Genomic DNA, 16456 nt, shown 5'->3' with positions numbered 1-16456 from the left:
ACATAATAATCAATCAATCAATAATAATCAATGTCTCTTAACATGTGTTGAGACCCTTGAAATATAATAAAAATAGATTGATTGATTGCAACTTGGGTTCAGACTGGAAGAGTGAAACAAAGTCACATACTCCTGGAATACAAAGCTCAATGGAGAATCTCCATTCAAAGTACTTCTTAGTTCATAATTGGACCTCATCTATTTCTGGGAAACCTGCCCTAAAGTTCATTCAGAGTATAAACTCAGTTCATACTCTCATATCTGATGTGTTTCTCTATTGTCATCCTATATAATAATGATGAGTATTCTGAGTGTGTGAATAGAATAATGGGTGTATGTAGAGCTGTGGAGCTGTAAGGCTGTAGAGCTGTGGTGGTCATGAAATGTTGTCAGCCAGTAACTGTCATGCAAATAACTGCCCGAGTGAGTGAGAGTGAATTCCTACCCATTGCCACAGTATTCGCTGGTCCAGTCGAGATGCTGGCTGGGCCCATTCCGACACACCTGTCTGTAGTCCATGGATGGGGACAGTCCCTGACCACCGGACGAGTTGAGCATGTTCTGGAATTCTGACTGGAGAGGGAATCCCTGGAGAAGAGAAGTCTAGCATTAGAGTCCATATTTTCCAGTGTTATCCGTGTTAATCTACTCTGAGATACATTCAATTACTAGAGTGGCCTAGGTCATAGATTCTAGAATGTGGCCTAGGTCATAGATTCTAGAATGTGGCCTAGGTCATAGATTCTAGAATGTGGCCTAGGTCATAGATTCTAGAATGTGGCCTAGGTCATAGATTCTAGAATGTGCCGATAATGGCAGCCATCTTGTTCATGGATACATTTCAATTCACTCTAATTAGAATGAATGGCAGAAGAGGCACAGGAGTTAGGAGCATGTATTGCAGTGCCAAAGTGCATCTTAGTAGCATGTACAGTACATATGTTCTTTCCATGACATTAACTGACCAGGTGAATCAAGGTGAAAGCTATGATCCCTTATTGATGTTACTTGTTAAATCCGCTTCAATCAGTGTAAATGAAGGGGAGGAGACAGGTTAAATAAGGATTTTTAAGCCTTGAGACAACTGAGACACGCATTGTGTATGTGTGTCATTTAGAGGGTGAATGGACAAGACAAAAGATTTACGTGACTTTGAATGGGGTATGGTAGTAGGTGCCAGGCGCCCCAGTTTGAGTGTGTCAAGAACTACAACGCTGATGCGTTTTTCACGCTCAACAGTTTCCTGTGTGTATCAAGAATGCATTGGAGTCAACATAGCCAGCTTCCCTGTGGAACGCTTTCGACACCTTGTAGAGTCCATGCGCCGACGAATTGAGGCTGTTCTGAGGGCAAGAAGGGGTGCAACTCAGTTTAGGAAGGTGTTTTGTACACTCAGTGTACAGTCGTGGCCAAAAGTTTTGAGAATGACACAAATATTAATTTCCACAAGGTTTGCTGCTTCAGTGTCTTTTGATATTTTTGTCAGATGTTACTATGGAATACTGAAGTATAATTACAAGCATTTCTATCACGACTTCCGCCGAAGTTGGTCCCTCTCTTTGTTCGGGCGGCGTTCGGCGGTCACCGGTTTTCTAGCCGCCACCAATCCACTTTTCATTTTCCATTTGTTTTGTCTTCATTGTACACACCAGGTTTCCATTCCCATAACTATGTTCCTTATTTAACCCTCTGGTTCCCCCCATGGTTTTGTGTTTGTTCTGTGTTGTCGCTACATTTTGTGACCTGGATTGTTTTCCCTGCGTGGAAACGATTTTGTTGTTGTATTGAGTAAAGTCCGTTATTACTCATCCTCTGTGTCCTGCGTCTGACTCCGTCCCACCTGCTGCACATCGACCCTTAATAATTTCATAAGTGTCAAAGGCTTTTATTGACAATTACATGAAGTTGATGCAAAGAGTCAATATTTGCAGTGTTGACCCTTCTTTTTCAAGACCTCTGCAATCTGCCCTGGCATGCTGTCAGTTAATTTCTGGGCCACATCCTGACTGATGGCAGCCCATTTTTGCATAATCAATGCTTGGAGGTTGTCAGAATTTGTGGGGTTTTGTTTTTCCACCCGCCTCTTGAGGATTGACCACAAGTTATCAATGGGATTAAGGTCTGGGGAGTTTCCCCGCCATGGACTCAAAATATCGATGTTTTGTTCCCCGAGCCACTTAGTTATCACTTTTGCCTTATGGCAAGGTGCTCCATCATGCTGGAAAAGGCATTGTTCGCCACCAAACTGTTCCTGGATGGTTGCGAGAAGTTACTCTCGGAGGATGTGTTGGTACCATTCTTTATTCATGGCTGTGTTCTTAAGGCAAAATTGTGAGTGAGCCCACTCCCTTGGCGGAGAAGCAACCCCATACATGAATGGTCTCAGGATGATTTACTGTTGGCATGACACAGGACTGATGGTAGTGCTCACCTTCTTCTCCGGACAAGCTTTTTCCGGATGCCCCAAACAATCAGAAAGGGGATTCATCAGAGAAAATGACTTAACCCCAGTCCTCAGCAGTCTCAGCACTCACACCTGCCTGCTGCCATTCCTGAGAAAGCTCTGTACTGGCGGTGCCCCGATCCCACAGCTGAATCAACTTTAGGAGATGGTCCTGGCGCTTGCTGGACTTTCTTGCGCGCCCTGAAGCCTTCTTCACAACAATTGAACCGCTCTCCTTGAAGTTGTTGATGATCCCGATAAATGGTTGATTTAGGTGCAATCTTACTGGCAGCAATATCCTTGCCTGTGAAGCCCTTTTTGTGCAAAGCAATGATGACGGCACGTGTTTCCTTGCAGGGAACCATGGTTGACAGAGGAAGAACAATGATTCCAAGCACCACCCTCCTTTTGAAGCTTCCAGTCTGTTATTCGAACTCAATCAGCATGACAGAGTGATCTCCAGCCTTGTCCTCGTCAACACTCACACCTGTGTTAACGAGAGAATCACTGCATGATGCCAGCTGGTCCTTTTGTGGCAGGGCTGAAATGCAGTGGAATTTGGGGGATTCAGTTCATTTGCATGACAACGAGGGACTTTGCAATTAATTGCAATTCATCTGATCACTCTTCATAACATTCTGGAGTATATGCAAATTGCCATCATACAAACTGAGGCAGCAGACTTTGTGAAAATTAATATTTGTGTCATTCTCAAAACTTTTGGCCACGACTGTATACTTACTGTATGTGCACATATCATGTGAAATAAGCCAGACCTAGTAAGACACTTATCCCTCAGAAAAAGATGAGCGCCTTGCATTTACAGTGCATTCAGTAAGTATTCAGACCCCTTGACTTTTTCCACATTTTGTTATATTACAGCCTTATTCTAAAACGTGTTAAATTGCTTTTTCCCCTCATTAATCTACACACAATACCCCATAATGACAAAGCAAAAACATTTTTTTTTTTTTTTGCAAATTTATAAATAAAAAACTATCACATAAATATCACATTTACACAAGTATTCTGACCCTTTGCTATGATACTTGAAATTGAGCTCAGGTGCATCCTGTTTCCATTGATCATCCTTGAGATGTTTCTACAACTTGATTGGAGTCCACCTGGGGTAAATTCAATTGATTGGACATGATTTGGAAAGGCACAACTCTCCATATAAGGACCCACAGTTGACACTGCATGTCAGAGCAAAAACCAAGCCATGAGGTTGAAGGAATTGTCCATAGAGCTCCAAGGCAGGATTGTGTTGAGGAACAGATCTGGGGAAGGGTACCAAAACATGTCTGCAGCATTGTAGGTCCCCAAGAACACAGTGACCTCCATCATCTTGGTTTTTATTTTTAATACATAAAAAAAGTGTAAATACTTTTCTGAATTCACTGTACATACAGATGGTTAGAATCTCACAAGTTGTTATGCTCTCTCTCTCTCTCTTTCTTTCTTTCTTTCTTTCTTTCTTTCTTTCTTTCTTTCTTTCTTTTTGGAGGACCTGAGCCTCAGGACTACTTGGCCTGATGACTCCTTGCTGGCCGTGCTGCTGCTCCAGTTTCAACTGTTCTGCCTGCGGCTATGGAACCCTGACCTGTTCACCAGACGTGCTACCTGTCCCAGGCCTGTTGTTTTCAACTCTCTAGAGACAGCAGGAGCGGTAGAGATACTCTGAATGATCGGCTATGCAAAGCCAACTGACATTATACTCCTGAGGTGCTGACCTGTTGCACCCTCGATAACCACTGTGATTATTATTATTTGACCCTGCTGGTCATCTTTGAACATCTTGGCCATGTTCTGTTATAATCTCCAGCCGGAACAGGACTGACCACCCCTCATAGCCTGGTTCCTCTCTAGGTTTCTTCCTAGGTTCTGGCCTTTCTAGGGAGTTTTTCCTAGCCACCTTGCTTCTACACCTGCATTGCTTGCTGTTTGGGGTTTTAGGCTGGGTTTCTGTACAGCACTATGAGACCAACTGATGTAAGAAGGGCTTTATAAATACATTTCATTGATTGATATAACTTGGATAACTGATCCGTGGATACTATGGATGGGAAAGTATTGTAGAATTCTCTATAGCAGTACTGTACACAGATACACTATATAAGAATATGTGAATGATATAATCACCACCCATGTTAAGTTATAGTATGACACAAATAGGCTCTGATAGACATGAGTGCATCCTAAGTGCTCCTGGGGTGCTGTTCTGCCGTAGTCCCTGCGCTGCACCCAGCCTGTGTGTGTCAGGTTGGATACTGCGACTGCAAAAAAGTAAGAATATCCATGCAAATATAGCAAGTATTGAATGAGTTGGTTTTTGGACGGAGCTGCCCTGTAGAGAGTCCATGGTAGAAGTGAGTGTACTCTGGTGGACCCTAGCTAGCTGGGGTAGGGGGAGAGACAGAAGGTGGGAAGTAAGAAAGGAGTAGTTATTTTAATTATGGGAGCAGACATTTTAATGTTGGGGTTTCTTGAAGAGTTTTTCTTTTTTTGGGGGGGGAGAAAGGGAGAAGTGGGACAGATAGAGGAGAGACGGACAGAGCGTATGAAAGGGAAGTTAATCTGGGCGCTACGCTACAAACCCTTCTCTAAAAGAGAGGGGACAGCAGGTGGCTGAGTTCTCTTCCCCCTCCTCAGACTCTCACCTATTCAGGCATTGTTCCACAAATTCTTCTCCTTCACTCCATCACAAAGGCCCCATCTGCCCCTTTTGTATCTCTCTCTTTCCCTCCCTCTCCCCCTTTCCCCCACCTCCTCATACTCCCCCTTCCCCTACTCGCTTAGCTCAGGGGAAAAGTTTGAGCCCTGATGTTTTTTTTGTTTGCGCTCTCTCTCTAACAAAATATGCAAAATTGAGCGAGGAAGGATTATTACTCCCCGCGGGATTTAAAAGTCCCCAATAAAAGAGGGATCTGAGCGCTGGGGGCTTAGTGGCAACCAAACCTCCGTTTAACCATTCTTCCCCTATTATCTCCACGGACTGGCACAGCCATACAGGCAGCCCCATACAGGCAGCCCCATACAGGCAGCCCCATACAGGCAGCTCATCTCAAATTGGACTTCAGACAAATTCATATTCTAATCCGTATGAAGACTTAGGCACCCCTCCACAACCTCCTCCCACCTCTCCTCAAATAAATGTTCGATCAGCCACAGCAACAGTTCATTTGCCTGCTGAGCAGAGATAAAGAGACAAATGGCAGTTCCTCTCTTTAAAGAAAACAACAACGATTCCCACAATGCTTACTGAATACCTAGAGTCTACAATCTCAAAGCTACAGCATAAAGACACTATCTTTCTGTTATGTTCTTCTAAGAAGGTTAAGTCATCTAACACATTGGACAGGTGAGAGTGGTAGGACACAGTCTAATCTCTCGTGGACACTGGACAGACTATGTAAACATAACCAAATTCCGTGAGCTTTTAGTTCTGGGTTAACCGAGATTAGACACAGTCAAACTACTAGGATAGGTTGAGTAGCCTTTTCTATATTGATATAACTCGTCTAGGACGTGAGTGGCATAGAGAGTTAGGCTTGAAAGCCACATCACAGTAAAAAATGATAATTCACCACATCGCCTTTACCTAGAATCTCCCACAAACCCTCCCACGGGTCCTGTGTTGCTCAGTTGAGCACGGCGCTTGCAACGGCAGGGTTTTGGGTTCGATTCCCACGGGGGACCAGTATGAAAAGGTCTGCGCTCACTACTGAAAGTTGCTCTGGATAAGAGCGTCTGCTAAATAACTCAAACGTAAATGTTGTTTTGTTGTTCATTCTAGGTAACACGGACACGAAATCAGAAGGTATGTTTCTTTCTCACTGAAGAGGTCTGTCACCTGTTCCCCTGCATAGCTGTTTCCATAACGACCTGGTCCCCTTATCAAACTAATGTCCGTCTCAAATAACACCAACCTATGGAACTCTGGCCAAAAGTAGTACACTATAGGGAATTTTTATTTTTTATTTTATTTCACCTTTATTTAACCAGGTAGGCTAGTTGAGAACAAGTTCTCATTTACAACTGTGACCTGGCCAAGATAAAGCATAGAAGTGTGAACAGACAACAACACAGAGTTACACATGGAGTAAACAATAAACAAGTCAATAACACAGTAGAAAAAAATAAGAAAAAGAGTCTATATACATTGTGTGCAAACGGCATGAGGAGGTAGGCGAATAATTACAATTTAGCAGATTAACACTGGAGTGATACATTATCAGATGGTCATGTGCAGGTAGAGATACTGGTGTGCAAAAGAGCAGAAAAGTAAATAAATAAAAACAGTATGGGGATGAGGTAGGTAAATTGGGTGGGCTATTTACCGATGGACTATATACAGCTGTAGCGATCGGTTAGCTGCTCAGATAGCAGATGTTTAAAGTTGGTGAGGGAGATAAAAGTCTCCAACTTCAGTGATTTTTGCAATTCGTTCCAGTCACAGGCAGCAGAGAACTGGAAGGAAAGGAAAGGCGGCCAAATGAGGTGTTGGCTTTATTGGCTTTAGGGATGATCAGTGAGATACACCTGCTGGAGCGCGTGCTACGGGTGGGTGTTGCCATCGTGACCAGTGACCTGAGATAAGACGGAGCTTTACCTAGCATGGACTTGTAGATGACCTGGTGCCAGTGGGTCTGGCGACGAATATGTAGCGAGGACCAGCCGACTAGAGCCTACAGGTCGCAGTGGTGGGTGGTATAAGGTGCTTTAGTAACAAAACGGATGGCACTGTGATAAACTGCATCCAGTTTGCTGAGTAGTGTATTGGAAGCTATTTTGTAGATGACATCTCCGAAGTCGAGGATCGGTAGGATAGTCAGTTTTACTAGGGTAAGTTTGGCGGCGTGAGTGAGGCTTTGTTGCGGAATAGAAAGCCGACTCTAGAATTGATTTGAGATTGGAGATGTTTGATATGAGTCTGGAAGGAGAGTTTACTGTCTAGCCAGACTCCTAGGTACTTATAGATGTCCACATATTCTAGGTCGGAACCGTCCAGGGTGGTGATGCTAGTCGGGCGTGCGGGTGCAGGCAGCGAACGGTTGAAAAGCATGCATTTGGTTTTACTAGCGTTTAAGAGCAGTTGGAGGCCACGGAAGGAATGTTGTATGGCATTGAAGCTCGTTTGGAGGTTAGATAGCACAGTGTCCAAGGAAGGGCCAGAAGTATACAGAATGGTGTCGTCTGCGTAGAGGTGGAGAAATGCTTGTTGGAAGTTTTCGATTATCATGGATTTATCAGTGGTGACCGTGTTACCTAGCCTCAGTGCAGTGGGCAGCAGGGAGGAGGTGCTCTTGTTCTCCATGGACTTTACAGTGTCCCAGAACTTTTTGGAGTTAGAGCTACAGGATGCAAATTTTTGCTTGAAAAAGCTGGCCTTTGCTTTCCTGACTGACTGCGTATATTGGTTCCTGACTTCCCTGAACAGTTGCATATCGCGGGGACTGTTCGATGCTATTGCAGTCCGCCACAGGATGTTTTTGTGCTGGTCGAGGGCAGTCAGGTCTGGAGTGAACCAAGGGCTGTATCTGTTCTTAGTTCTGCATTTTTTGAACGGAGCATGCTTATCTAAGATGGTGAGGTAGTGACTTTTAAAGAATGACCAGGCATCCTCAACTGATGGGATGAGGTCAATATCCTTCCAGGATACCCGGGCCAGATCGATTAGAAAGGCCTGCTCGCAGAAGTGTTTTAGGGAGCGTTTGACAGTGATGAGGGGTGGTCGTTTGACTGCAGACCCATAGCGGATACAGGCAATGAGGCAGTGATCGCTGAGATCCTGATTGAAGACAGCGGAGGTGTATTTGCAGGGCCAGTTGGTCAGGATAACGTCTATGAGGGTGCCATTGTTTACAGATTTACCTGGTGGGTTCCTTGATGATTTGTGTGAGATTGAGGGCATCTAGCTTAGATTGTAGGACTGCCAGGGTGTTAAGCATATCCCAGTATAGGTCACCTAACAGAACAAACTCTGAAGCTAGATGTGGGGTGATCAATTCACAAATGGTGTCCAGGGCACAGCTGGGAGCTGAGGGGGGTCGGTAGCAGGCGGCAACAGTGAGAGACTTATTTCTGGAGAGAGTCATTTTTTAAATTAGTAGTTCGAACTGTTTGGGTATGGACCTGGAAAGTATAGACAGTGGGGCATGTTAGATGTGTCCCTCCCACAGTCCTCTCTCTAACACAACTGTTCTGTGGTTGATTGGTTTATTCATTATTTTCTTTGTTTGTTGGTGTGTTTGTATTTTATTTCCAGGACAATGCACAACTTCTGTTGCATTAGTGAGGAAATTAGCCCATTGAGCTCCATTTTGTATTCTTGTATGTATTCTTTATATATATGAGAGAGAGATGCTCTTCCAATCTGTGTTGTTGACTAGCCTCTACAGAGAACTCATCTCATTTCCTGTGTGTGTGTGTGTGTCCTGTCCTGTCTGCTAGACTGTCTTCATCAGATAGCCCTGCCTGCCTGGTGTTTTGTCTCCTCCACTGATGCATTCATCAATCTCAATGTGCTGCTGTTGGCATCCTTATATCACATCATCAGCCTAATGCATTTGTTTATTACTGGGAGAAAATGGAACATGGGGGATTGTGTGTGTGTGTGTGTTAGGGATGGCAAAATTACCATATAACCTACGGTTATGGATAAAGACCGCCATGAAAATAAAATAACCTTCATAACCACTTAAAAATATATTCAACAACATTTTGTGAGGGGGAGGAACAGCTGACTGAAGATGGGACAGCTGGGCATCTGAGTGATTTAGTCCATTTCTGGTATAACATGGACTCTTAACAACATGATGATACTTTGTTGCCCCTTGCTGAAACATGCAAGATGTTGAAGCAAGCAATGAATAGAATTGAATAAACTCATGGGTACACTTGCAACGGCTGCCTGATATAGTGATGGAATCATTTCCTTGGTAATGTAGAATGTTCATTCAAATGATGTTAACTGATGTGGCTCATGCAACGGAATGTATTTTTTGTCATGTCAGTTGAGTTGAATCAACAAATCACAGCACAGCTTGATGGGTACACTTCCTGCTTTTACTTCCTGCTTTGCTCCTATGGGTACACTCGCAATGGCCGCCAGTCCACCCATTATGCCATCATTGACTTGAATGGGATTCCCATTCTATTCATTCTATTTCTATGGCAGCACATGTGGTCAGAATCGGAGGAAAGGAGAAAATGTGAAGAAGAAAATAATTGCAATTCTAAAGGTTATTACGTAGACCACAATCATTTGGCTGGCCAATTACCGCCATCCACAATTCCATGACAGTCACAGCCCTAGTGTGTGTGTGTGTGTGTGTACAGTATCAGGCTGGCAGATATGAATACATCCTGGCTTGCCCTCAGTCTCTGGCCCTGAGGGAACTTGAAGGGACCGGATGTGATTGTAAATAACATGAATCATATACAACATAACATCATCATCAACCCATAACACACACACACACACCTTACACTCTCCATTTGACGTGGTTGCATCATGTATGCATGTTTATGTGAGTGTGTGTAGCTGTACATTGTAGGTGACCATGTTTAAGCGTATTACCACAATATGCATAATATGTACAGTGTGGAACTCACCTGGGCCATGAATGTGTGTTTGTGTGTTGAACTCACCTGGGCCATGAGTGTGTGTTTGTTTGTGTGTTGAACTCACCTGGGCCATGGAGGGTGAGTGCAGAGACAGCGGGTGTCCGCTGAGCTGTTGCTGGTGGTGCATTCCTAGGTGGGAGTGGAGGGGCGGGCTGATCTGGAGGGGAGGGGTTGTCGCCGCCGCCATGCTGCCCAGAGACACTCCTCCTGGATGGGGTCCACTGGCCCGGGGGGCCACCCCCATGGAGAGACCCTGGAGGGGGGACAGGTGGGGGCTGAGGCCGGCCTGGTGCTGCTGGGACTGCTGTTGCTGGTGGTGGGGGTGGGGGTGGTGGCTCTGGTGGTGGTAGGGGTGGCTCATGTAGAGGCTGGGGTGGGAGTGATGGGGGTGGGGGTGCTGCTGGCCTGATCCGGGGAACACGGGGGCTTGGGCCCCAGCATAGAGGTGGCCTGGGACACCTTGACTTCACCTGGATCAATGTAACTCTGAAGGAGGGGAGAGAGAACAGGAAAGACAGAGATGGAAGAGGGTAAAGAGTGTAACAGTGTTACCTTATCAGAGTCATACAGTCATAGAGAATCAACTGACCACAGCTCTCATGAAGACATGTTTATGTCTGGGTCCCTACCTGTGAGAGCAGGCTCGCTCTGTACGCAGCCAGCTGTTTCAGGTACTCCTTCTTGGCCGTCTCTGTCTTCTTTTTGTACACCTATAAAAACACCAAGAAAGAACAGTAAACATTTGCACTTTGGTTGCCAATTCTTTCTCTTTTTTTAATGGGGTTAGTGTTTTTGTCATGAATGTGTTATAATGCTTCATAAAGCATAATAGCTGTAGTTGTGGCATCTGGATAATACTCAAAAGGTTTCCAATTTATACAGGACTAGATTGTTCTTCTTCACTATCCATCCATCTGTCTGTCTGTCTGTCTGGGTGTCATTATTTACCGATAATAAATCTGGTCTCTCTCCAGGAAGTACATTGTCCTGTCCTCAGACAGACATCCACCCTCATTCCTCCACCCTCACACCCTCTGGAGGTGTGTGCGTGTTTGCATAAGAATGTGTTTCTGTGTATGTGTGTGCGCGTGTGTGTAATAGGACAATAGCACAGCGCTTACTACAATATAATAAATATGGAAAAGCTTGCTCTTCTATTTGCTTATGTCAAGAGGCCATTTGTTAGTTGAAACACACAGTAGCATGATTCACAGTAGCAGAGCCACAGGACCAGGGAGAGCCAATGACTTCTACTGTGAAACAGTGAAAAGGTTTGAAATTCCAAATTAAAACAAATAGCATTTTTGTGAGGACAAGAACGTTTTTTTCTAATCTAATTAATGTATTCTAATCTATTCTATAGAATCAGTGGGGCTGTTCCTGTACAATGCAGTCGAACAAGGAAGTGTACAGTACAGTACAGTCGCGCACTGTGGACCTTTGTTCTGCAACCAAACAATCATGTCCTGCACTTTACCAACAACTTCAAACCCCACTAATTTAGAAAAAAGGGTTGATCTGTCCTGTATTTCAGTCAGACATTACAACCAGTCACGTTGCGCTAATGAAAAGATATACAGTGCCTTCAGAAAGTATTTACAAACACCACATTCTCACATTTTGTTGTGTTACAGCCTGAATTTAAAATGGATTCCATTGAGATATTTTGTCCCTGGTCTACACCCAATACACCATAATGTCAAAGTGGAATGATTTTTTTCGAAATGTTTCAAATTCTTAAAACATGAAGGTCTGAAATGTCTTGAGTCACCAAGTATTCAATCCCTTTTATAGCAAGCCTAGATAAGTTCAGGAGTAAACACAACAAGTCACATAATAAATTGCACTGACTCACTCTGTGTGCAATGTGTTTAACATGATTTTTGAACGACTACCTCATCTCTGTACCCACACACATACAATTATCTGTAAGGTCGCTCAGTCGAGCAGTGAATTTCAAACACAGATTCAACCACAAAGACCAGGGAGGTTTTCCAATGCCTCGCAAAGAACAGCACCTATTGGTAGATGGGTAAAAAAAGCAGACATTGAACATCCCTTTGAGCATGGTGAAGCTATTAATTACACTTTGATCAATACACCCAGTCACAACAAAGATAAAGGCGTCCTTCCTAACTCAGTTGCCGGAGAGGAAGGAAACCACTCAGGGATTTCACCATGGGGCCAACGGTGACTTTAAAACAGTTAGAGTTTAATGGCTGTGGTAGGAGAAAACTGAGGATGGATCAGCAACATTGTGCTTACTCCACAATACTAACATCATTGACAGTGTTAGGGGTGTGTAAGGGAGGCGAAGTCAGGTGCAGGAGAGCAGAGTGCAGTAAACAGGCACACTTCCTCGGATGGGGCCACAGTGTCTCCTGTCCCCTCCTGTCTCAGCCTCCAGTATTTATGCTGCAGTAGTTTGTGTCGGGGGGCTAGGGTCAGTTTGTTATATCTGGAGTACTTCTCCTGTCCTATTCGGTGTCCTGTGTGAATCTAAGTGTGCGTTCTCTAATTCTCTCCTTTCTTTCTCTCTCTCGGAGGACCTGAGCCCTAGGACCATGCCCCAGGACTACCTGACATGATGACTCCTTGCTGTCCCCAGTCCACCTGGCCATGCTGCTGCTCCAGCTTCAACTGACCTGAGCCCTAGGACCATGCCCCAGGACTACCTTACATGATGACTCCTTGCTGTCCCCAGTCCACCTGGCCTTTCTGCTGCTCCAGTTTCAACTGTTCTGCCGTACTCTTATTCGACCATGCTGGTCATTTATGAACATTTGAACATCTTGGCCATGTTCTGTTATAATCTCCACCCGGCACAGCCAGAAGAGGACGGGCCACCCCACATATGCTCTCTCCAATTCTCTCTTTCTTTCTCTCTCTCTGAGGACCTGAGCCCTAGGACCGTGCCCCAGGACTACCTGACACGATGACTCCTTGCTGTCCCCGGTCCACCTGACTGTGCTGCTGCTCCAGTTTAAACTGTTCTGCCTTGTTATTATTCGACCATGCTGGTCATTTATGAACATTTGAACATCTTGGCCATGTTCTGTTATAATCTCCACCCGGCACAGCCAGAAGAGGACTGGCCACCCCACAGCCTGGTTCCTCTCTAGGTTTCTTCCTAGGTTTTGGCCATTCTAGGGAGTTTTTCCTAGCCACCGTGCTTCTACACCTGCATTGCTTGCTGTTTGGGGTTTTAGGCTGGGTTTCTGTACAGCACATTGAGATATCAGCTGATGTACGAAGGGCTATATAAATACATTTGATTTGATTTGATTTGACTTTAATTCCGGTCCAAAAACGACAGCACATAAAAACATAAACGTGCCAAAAACACGGAACATAACAAAAGTATGGCGCCTGACAATATCCACATAACAATAAACAATTACACACAAAGACATGGAGGGGGACAGAGGACTAAATACATGCAGTGTGGTTATGGAATGAAAACCAGGTATGTAGGGAACAAGACAAAACAAATGGACATATGAGAAATGGAGCGAACAAGGAGAGGAGGAGGCCGCCCGAACAAGGAGAGGAGAACGCCGCCCGAACAAGGAGAGGAGAAGGCCGCCCGAACAAGGAGAGGAGAACGCCGCCCGAACAAGGAGAGGAGAACGCCGCCCGAACAAGGAGAGGAGAACGCCGCCCGAACAAGGAGAGGAGAAGGGCGCCCGAACAAGGAGAGGAGAACGCTGCCCGAACAAGGAGAGGAGAACGCTGCCCGAACAAGGAGAGGAGAACGCTGCCCGAACAAGGAGAGGAGAACGCTGCCCGAACAAGGAGAGGAGAACGCTGCCCGAACAAGGAGAGGAGAACGCCGCCGAACAAGGAGAGGAGCCGACTTCAGCGGAAGTCGTGACAGACAGAGTGAAAAGAAGGAAGCCTGTACAACAAGGAGCTGAAGTTATTCTGCAAAAAATGTGGCAAAGCAATTCACTTTTAGTTCTGAATACAGTGTTATGTTTGGGGCAAATCCAATACAACTCTTTACGGAGTAGCACTCTCCATATATTCAAGCATCGTGGTGGCTGCATCAGTTTATGCTTGTAATCATTAAGGACTGCAGAGTTTTTCAGTAAATAGTGCTAAGTACAGGCAAAATCCTAGAGGGAAACCTGGTTCAGTCTGCTTTCCACCAGACACTGGGAGATGAATTCACCTTTCAGCAGGACAATAACCTAAAACACAAGGCCAAATCTACACTGGAGTTAATTACCAAGAAGACATTGAATGTTCCTGTTTTGACTCGTCTACTTGAAAATCTATTGCAAGACCTGAAAATGGTTGTCTTGTAATCATCAACAACCAATTTGACAGAGCTTGAAGAATTTTGAAAAGAATAATGGGCAAATGTTGCACAAACCAGGTTTGGAAAGCTCTTAGAGACTAACCCAGAAACACTCCACTGTAATCACTTTGTCAATATGCGGTATTGTGTGTAGATGGGTGAGAAAAACAATAAATTTAATCCTTTTATAATTCAGGCTGTAACACAACAAAATGTGGAATAAGTCAAGAGGTATGAATACTTTGTGAAGGCCCTGTATGTCATAAGGATGTAGTAGCCTACTGGTGATGTAAACACTTCTCCAATAGTTGCTGAGATTTGATATTTTGCACAGCCAAGACGAGACGTAGGCCAATGTCATAGGCCTATGGTCAACCAATCATATTTCTCAAATCCTTCCAGGCTAAATTCCAGCTAGAACAATGGGCCACCTCCTTTAAAAAAGTGTGCTTTTGATGAAGAGCTACAAAATTAAATAGCTGTATTACACTGAAAGATAGATGGTCATTTTGTCAAATTTGTGAGGATCTCCGTGCTCATTACTTGCTCATTCAACATTTTCTGCTACTTCAATCAAGCCTGTTTTAAATGTTTTTATTCATGTAGGCTACACTGTCCTGCAAATGTCCCGCTAAATCCTCATTTTTCTCCACATTTAGGTATTTTAAATGTGGTCACCCTAACTATAGGTGTTATACCTGTTTCTGTTCCTCTCCAAGGCCGTCCCACATGGAGGCCACTATCTTGGATACCTCTCCAAAAGTAGCATTGGGGTTGGATCCCTTGATGGCTGCCTGGGTGTCTCTGAAGAACAGAGCGTAGGCAGAGACTGGCTTCGAGGGTTCGTTGGGGTCCTTCTTCTTCTTCTTCTTGGGGGTCTTGGGCTTTTTGGGCGTCTCGACTGCTGCCGGCCGCTTCTCTGCCTGCTGGGAGGAGAGATAGAAATGGTCAGACTAAATGGGTTTCTGGAGAGAGAGGAATTCGTGTGGAATCGGTGTAATTGATTGATTAGATGATGGAACAGGATGGAAATGAAGGGTGAATATGCTAAACATACTGTAGGGCCCAGACTTTTCCTGACAATAGGAGCTGAGCAGGGAAATGTAAAACACATACTGTATGGCTCCTAACGTACACTGTAAAACAAAGTGTTTTGGATCTGAACACATAACTAGACACTTTTCTGGAACCATTTTTAAACGCGGCAAGGCATTTAGTACTTCAACGAAAATGCGTCACAGTGTTTAGTTTGTAAAAGAATGAAGGATTCTAGCTTTAATATCTCAAATATTTTTCATTGTGCTCCTAAATTTCTTTGTCTGCGCACATGTGCTCCTTGTAAAAAAGGTCAGCGTAGAGCCCTGCAATTGAAAATATATATATTTTTCCTGTAAGGTAGGTAAGGTGACAGACAACACTGATCTGATTAAAAGGAATGTAAAGTCACATCAATTTCTAATGACTAAATGCACTCTAAACGGGACCATGGGAAGGTAAACACTAGTGTTTCAAATCTGAACACTTAGGAGTTACAGGTGTTTTCCTGGTTGGAAACTGACTGGAAAAAGTTGACTATCATGTTTAATCTTGGATTCTAAACGCCTGTGCTTAAGATGAGAAGACTTAATGGCAAGTCTAAATGCCTTATGTTTAAACACTGATGTTTTGGTTATAAACGTGTGACCTATTTCATGGTTTTACTGTGTATATACCAAAAATATTGCTGAACATTCTGAAACATTTCTCTCAATTTACATGATCTTGGTCAATAGGAATGTACCGTTTGAAACAATTTGCTTTTATTGTGAGATAGTTAACATGAACCTGAGAGTGAGAGTTTGGAAACAGATAAAGAAAACAGTGTCTGTATGAAAGGACCTTGACAGATGGTCGTACCGGTAGTTTCAATTATGCCAGACGTTCCTTTCCATCACTGTGTTGAATATGTTTGTTTGATACGGATAACACAAAAATAGCCCTCCAGCTGAATAGCGCTCTGCACATTTCTGAAATGTTGACTGCATTCGATTTTATATTCCACTAAATTAAACATGATCATTTTTCCAGATTGTTTCATTTTC

General features: G+C 44.1%; 1 protein-coding gene across 1 annotated transcript in view; it reads right to left on the bottom strand.

Annotated features, from left to right (window-relative positions):
- Positions 1-16456, bottom strand: part of LOC118376610 (thymocyte selection-associated high mobility group box protein TOX-like) — a 126927-nt gene that overhangs the window by 1684 nt on the left and 108787 nt on the right. Inside the window, 5 exon segments of the mRNA XM_052463571.1 lie at positions 446-588; positions 10137-10492; positions 10495-10558; positions 10702-10782; positions 15074-15301. Of these exon segments, the coding sequence (XP_052319531.1) occupies positions 446-588; positions 10137-10492; positions 10495-10558; positions 10702-10782; positions 15074-15301 (872 nt within the window).

The sequence above is a fragment of the Oncorhynchus keta genome, chromosome 15 (genome assembly GCF_023373465.1).
Source record: "Oncorhynchus keta strain PuntledgeMale-10-30-2019 chromosome 15, Oket_V2, whole genome shotgun sequence".
Lineage (NCBI taxonomy): Eukaryota > Metazoa > Chordata > Actinopteri > Salmoniformes > Salmonidae > Oncorhynchus > Oncorhynchus keta.
This window is presented reverse-complemented; position numbering and strand designations above follow the sequence as displayed.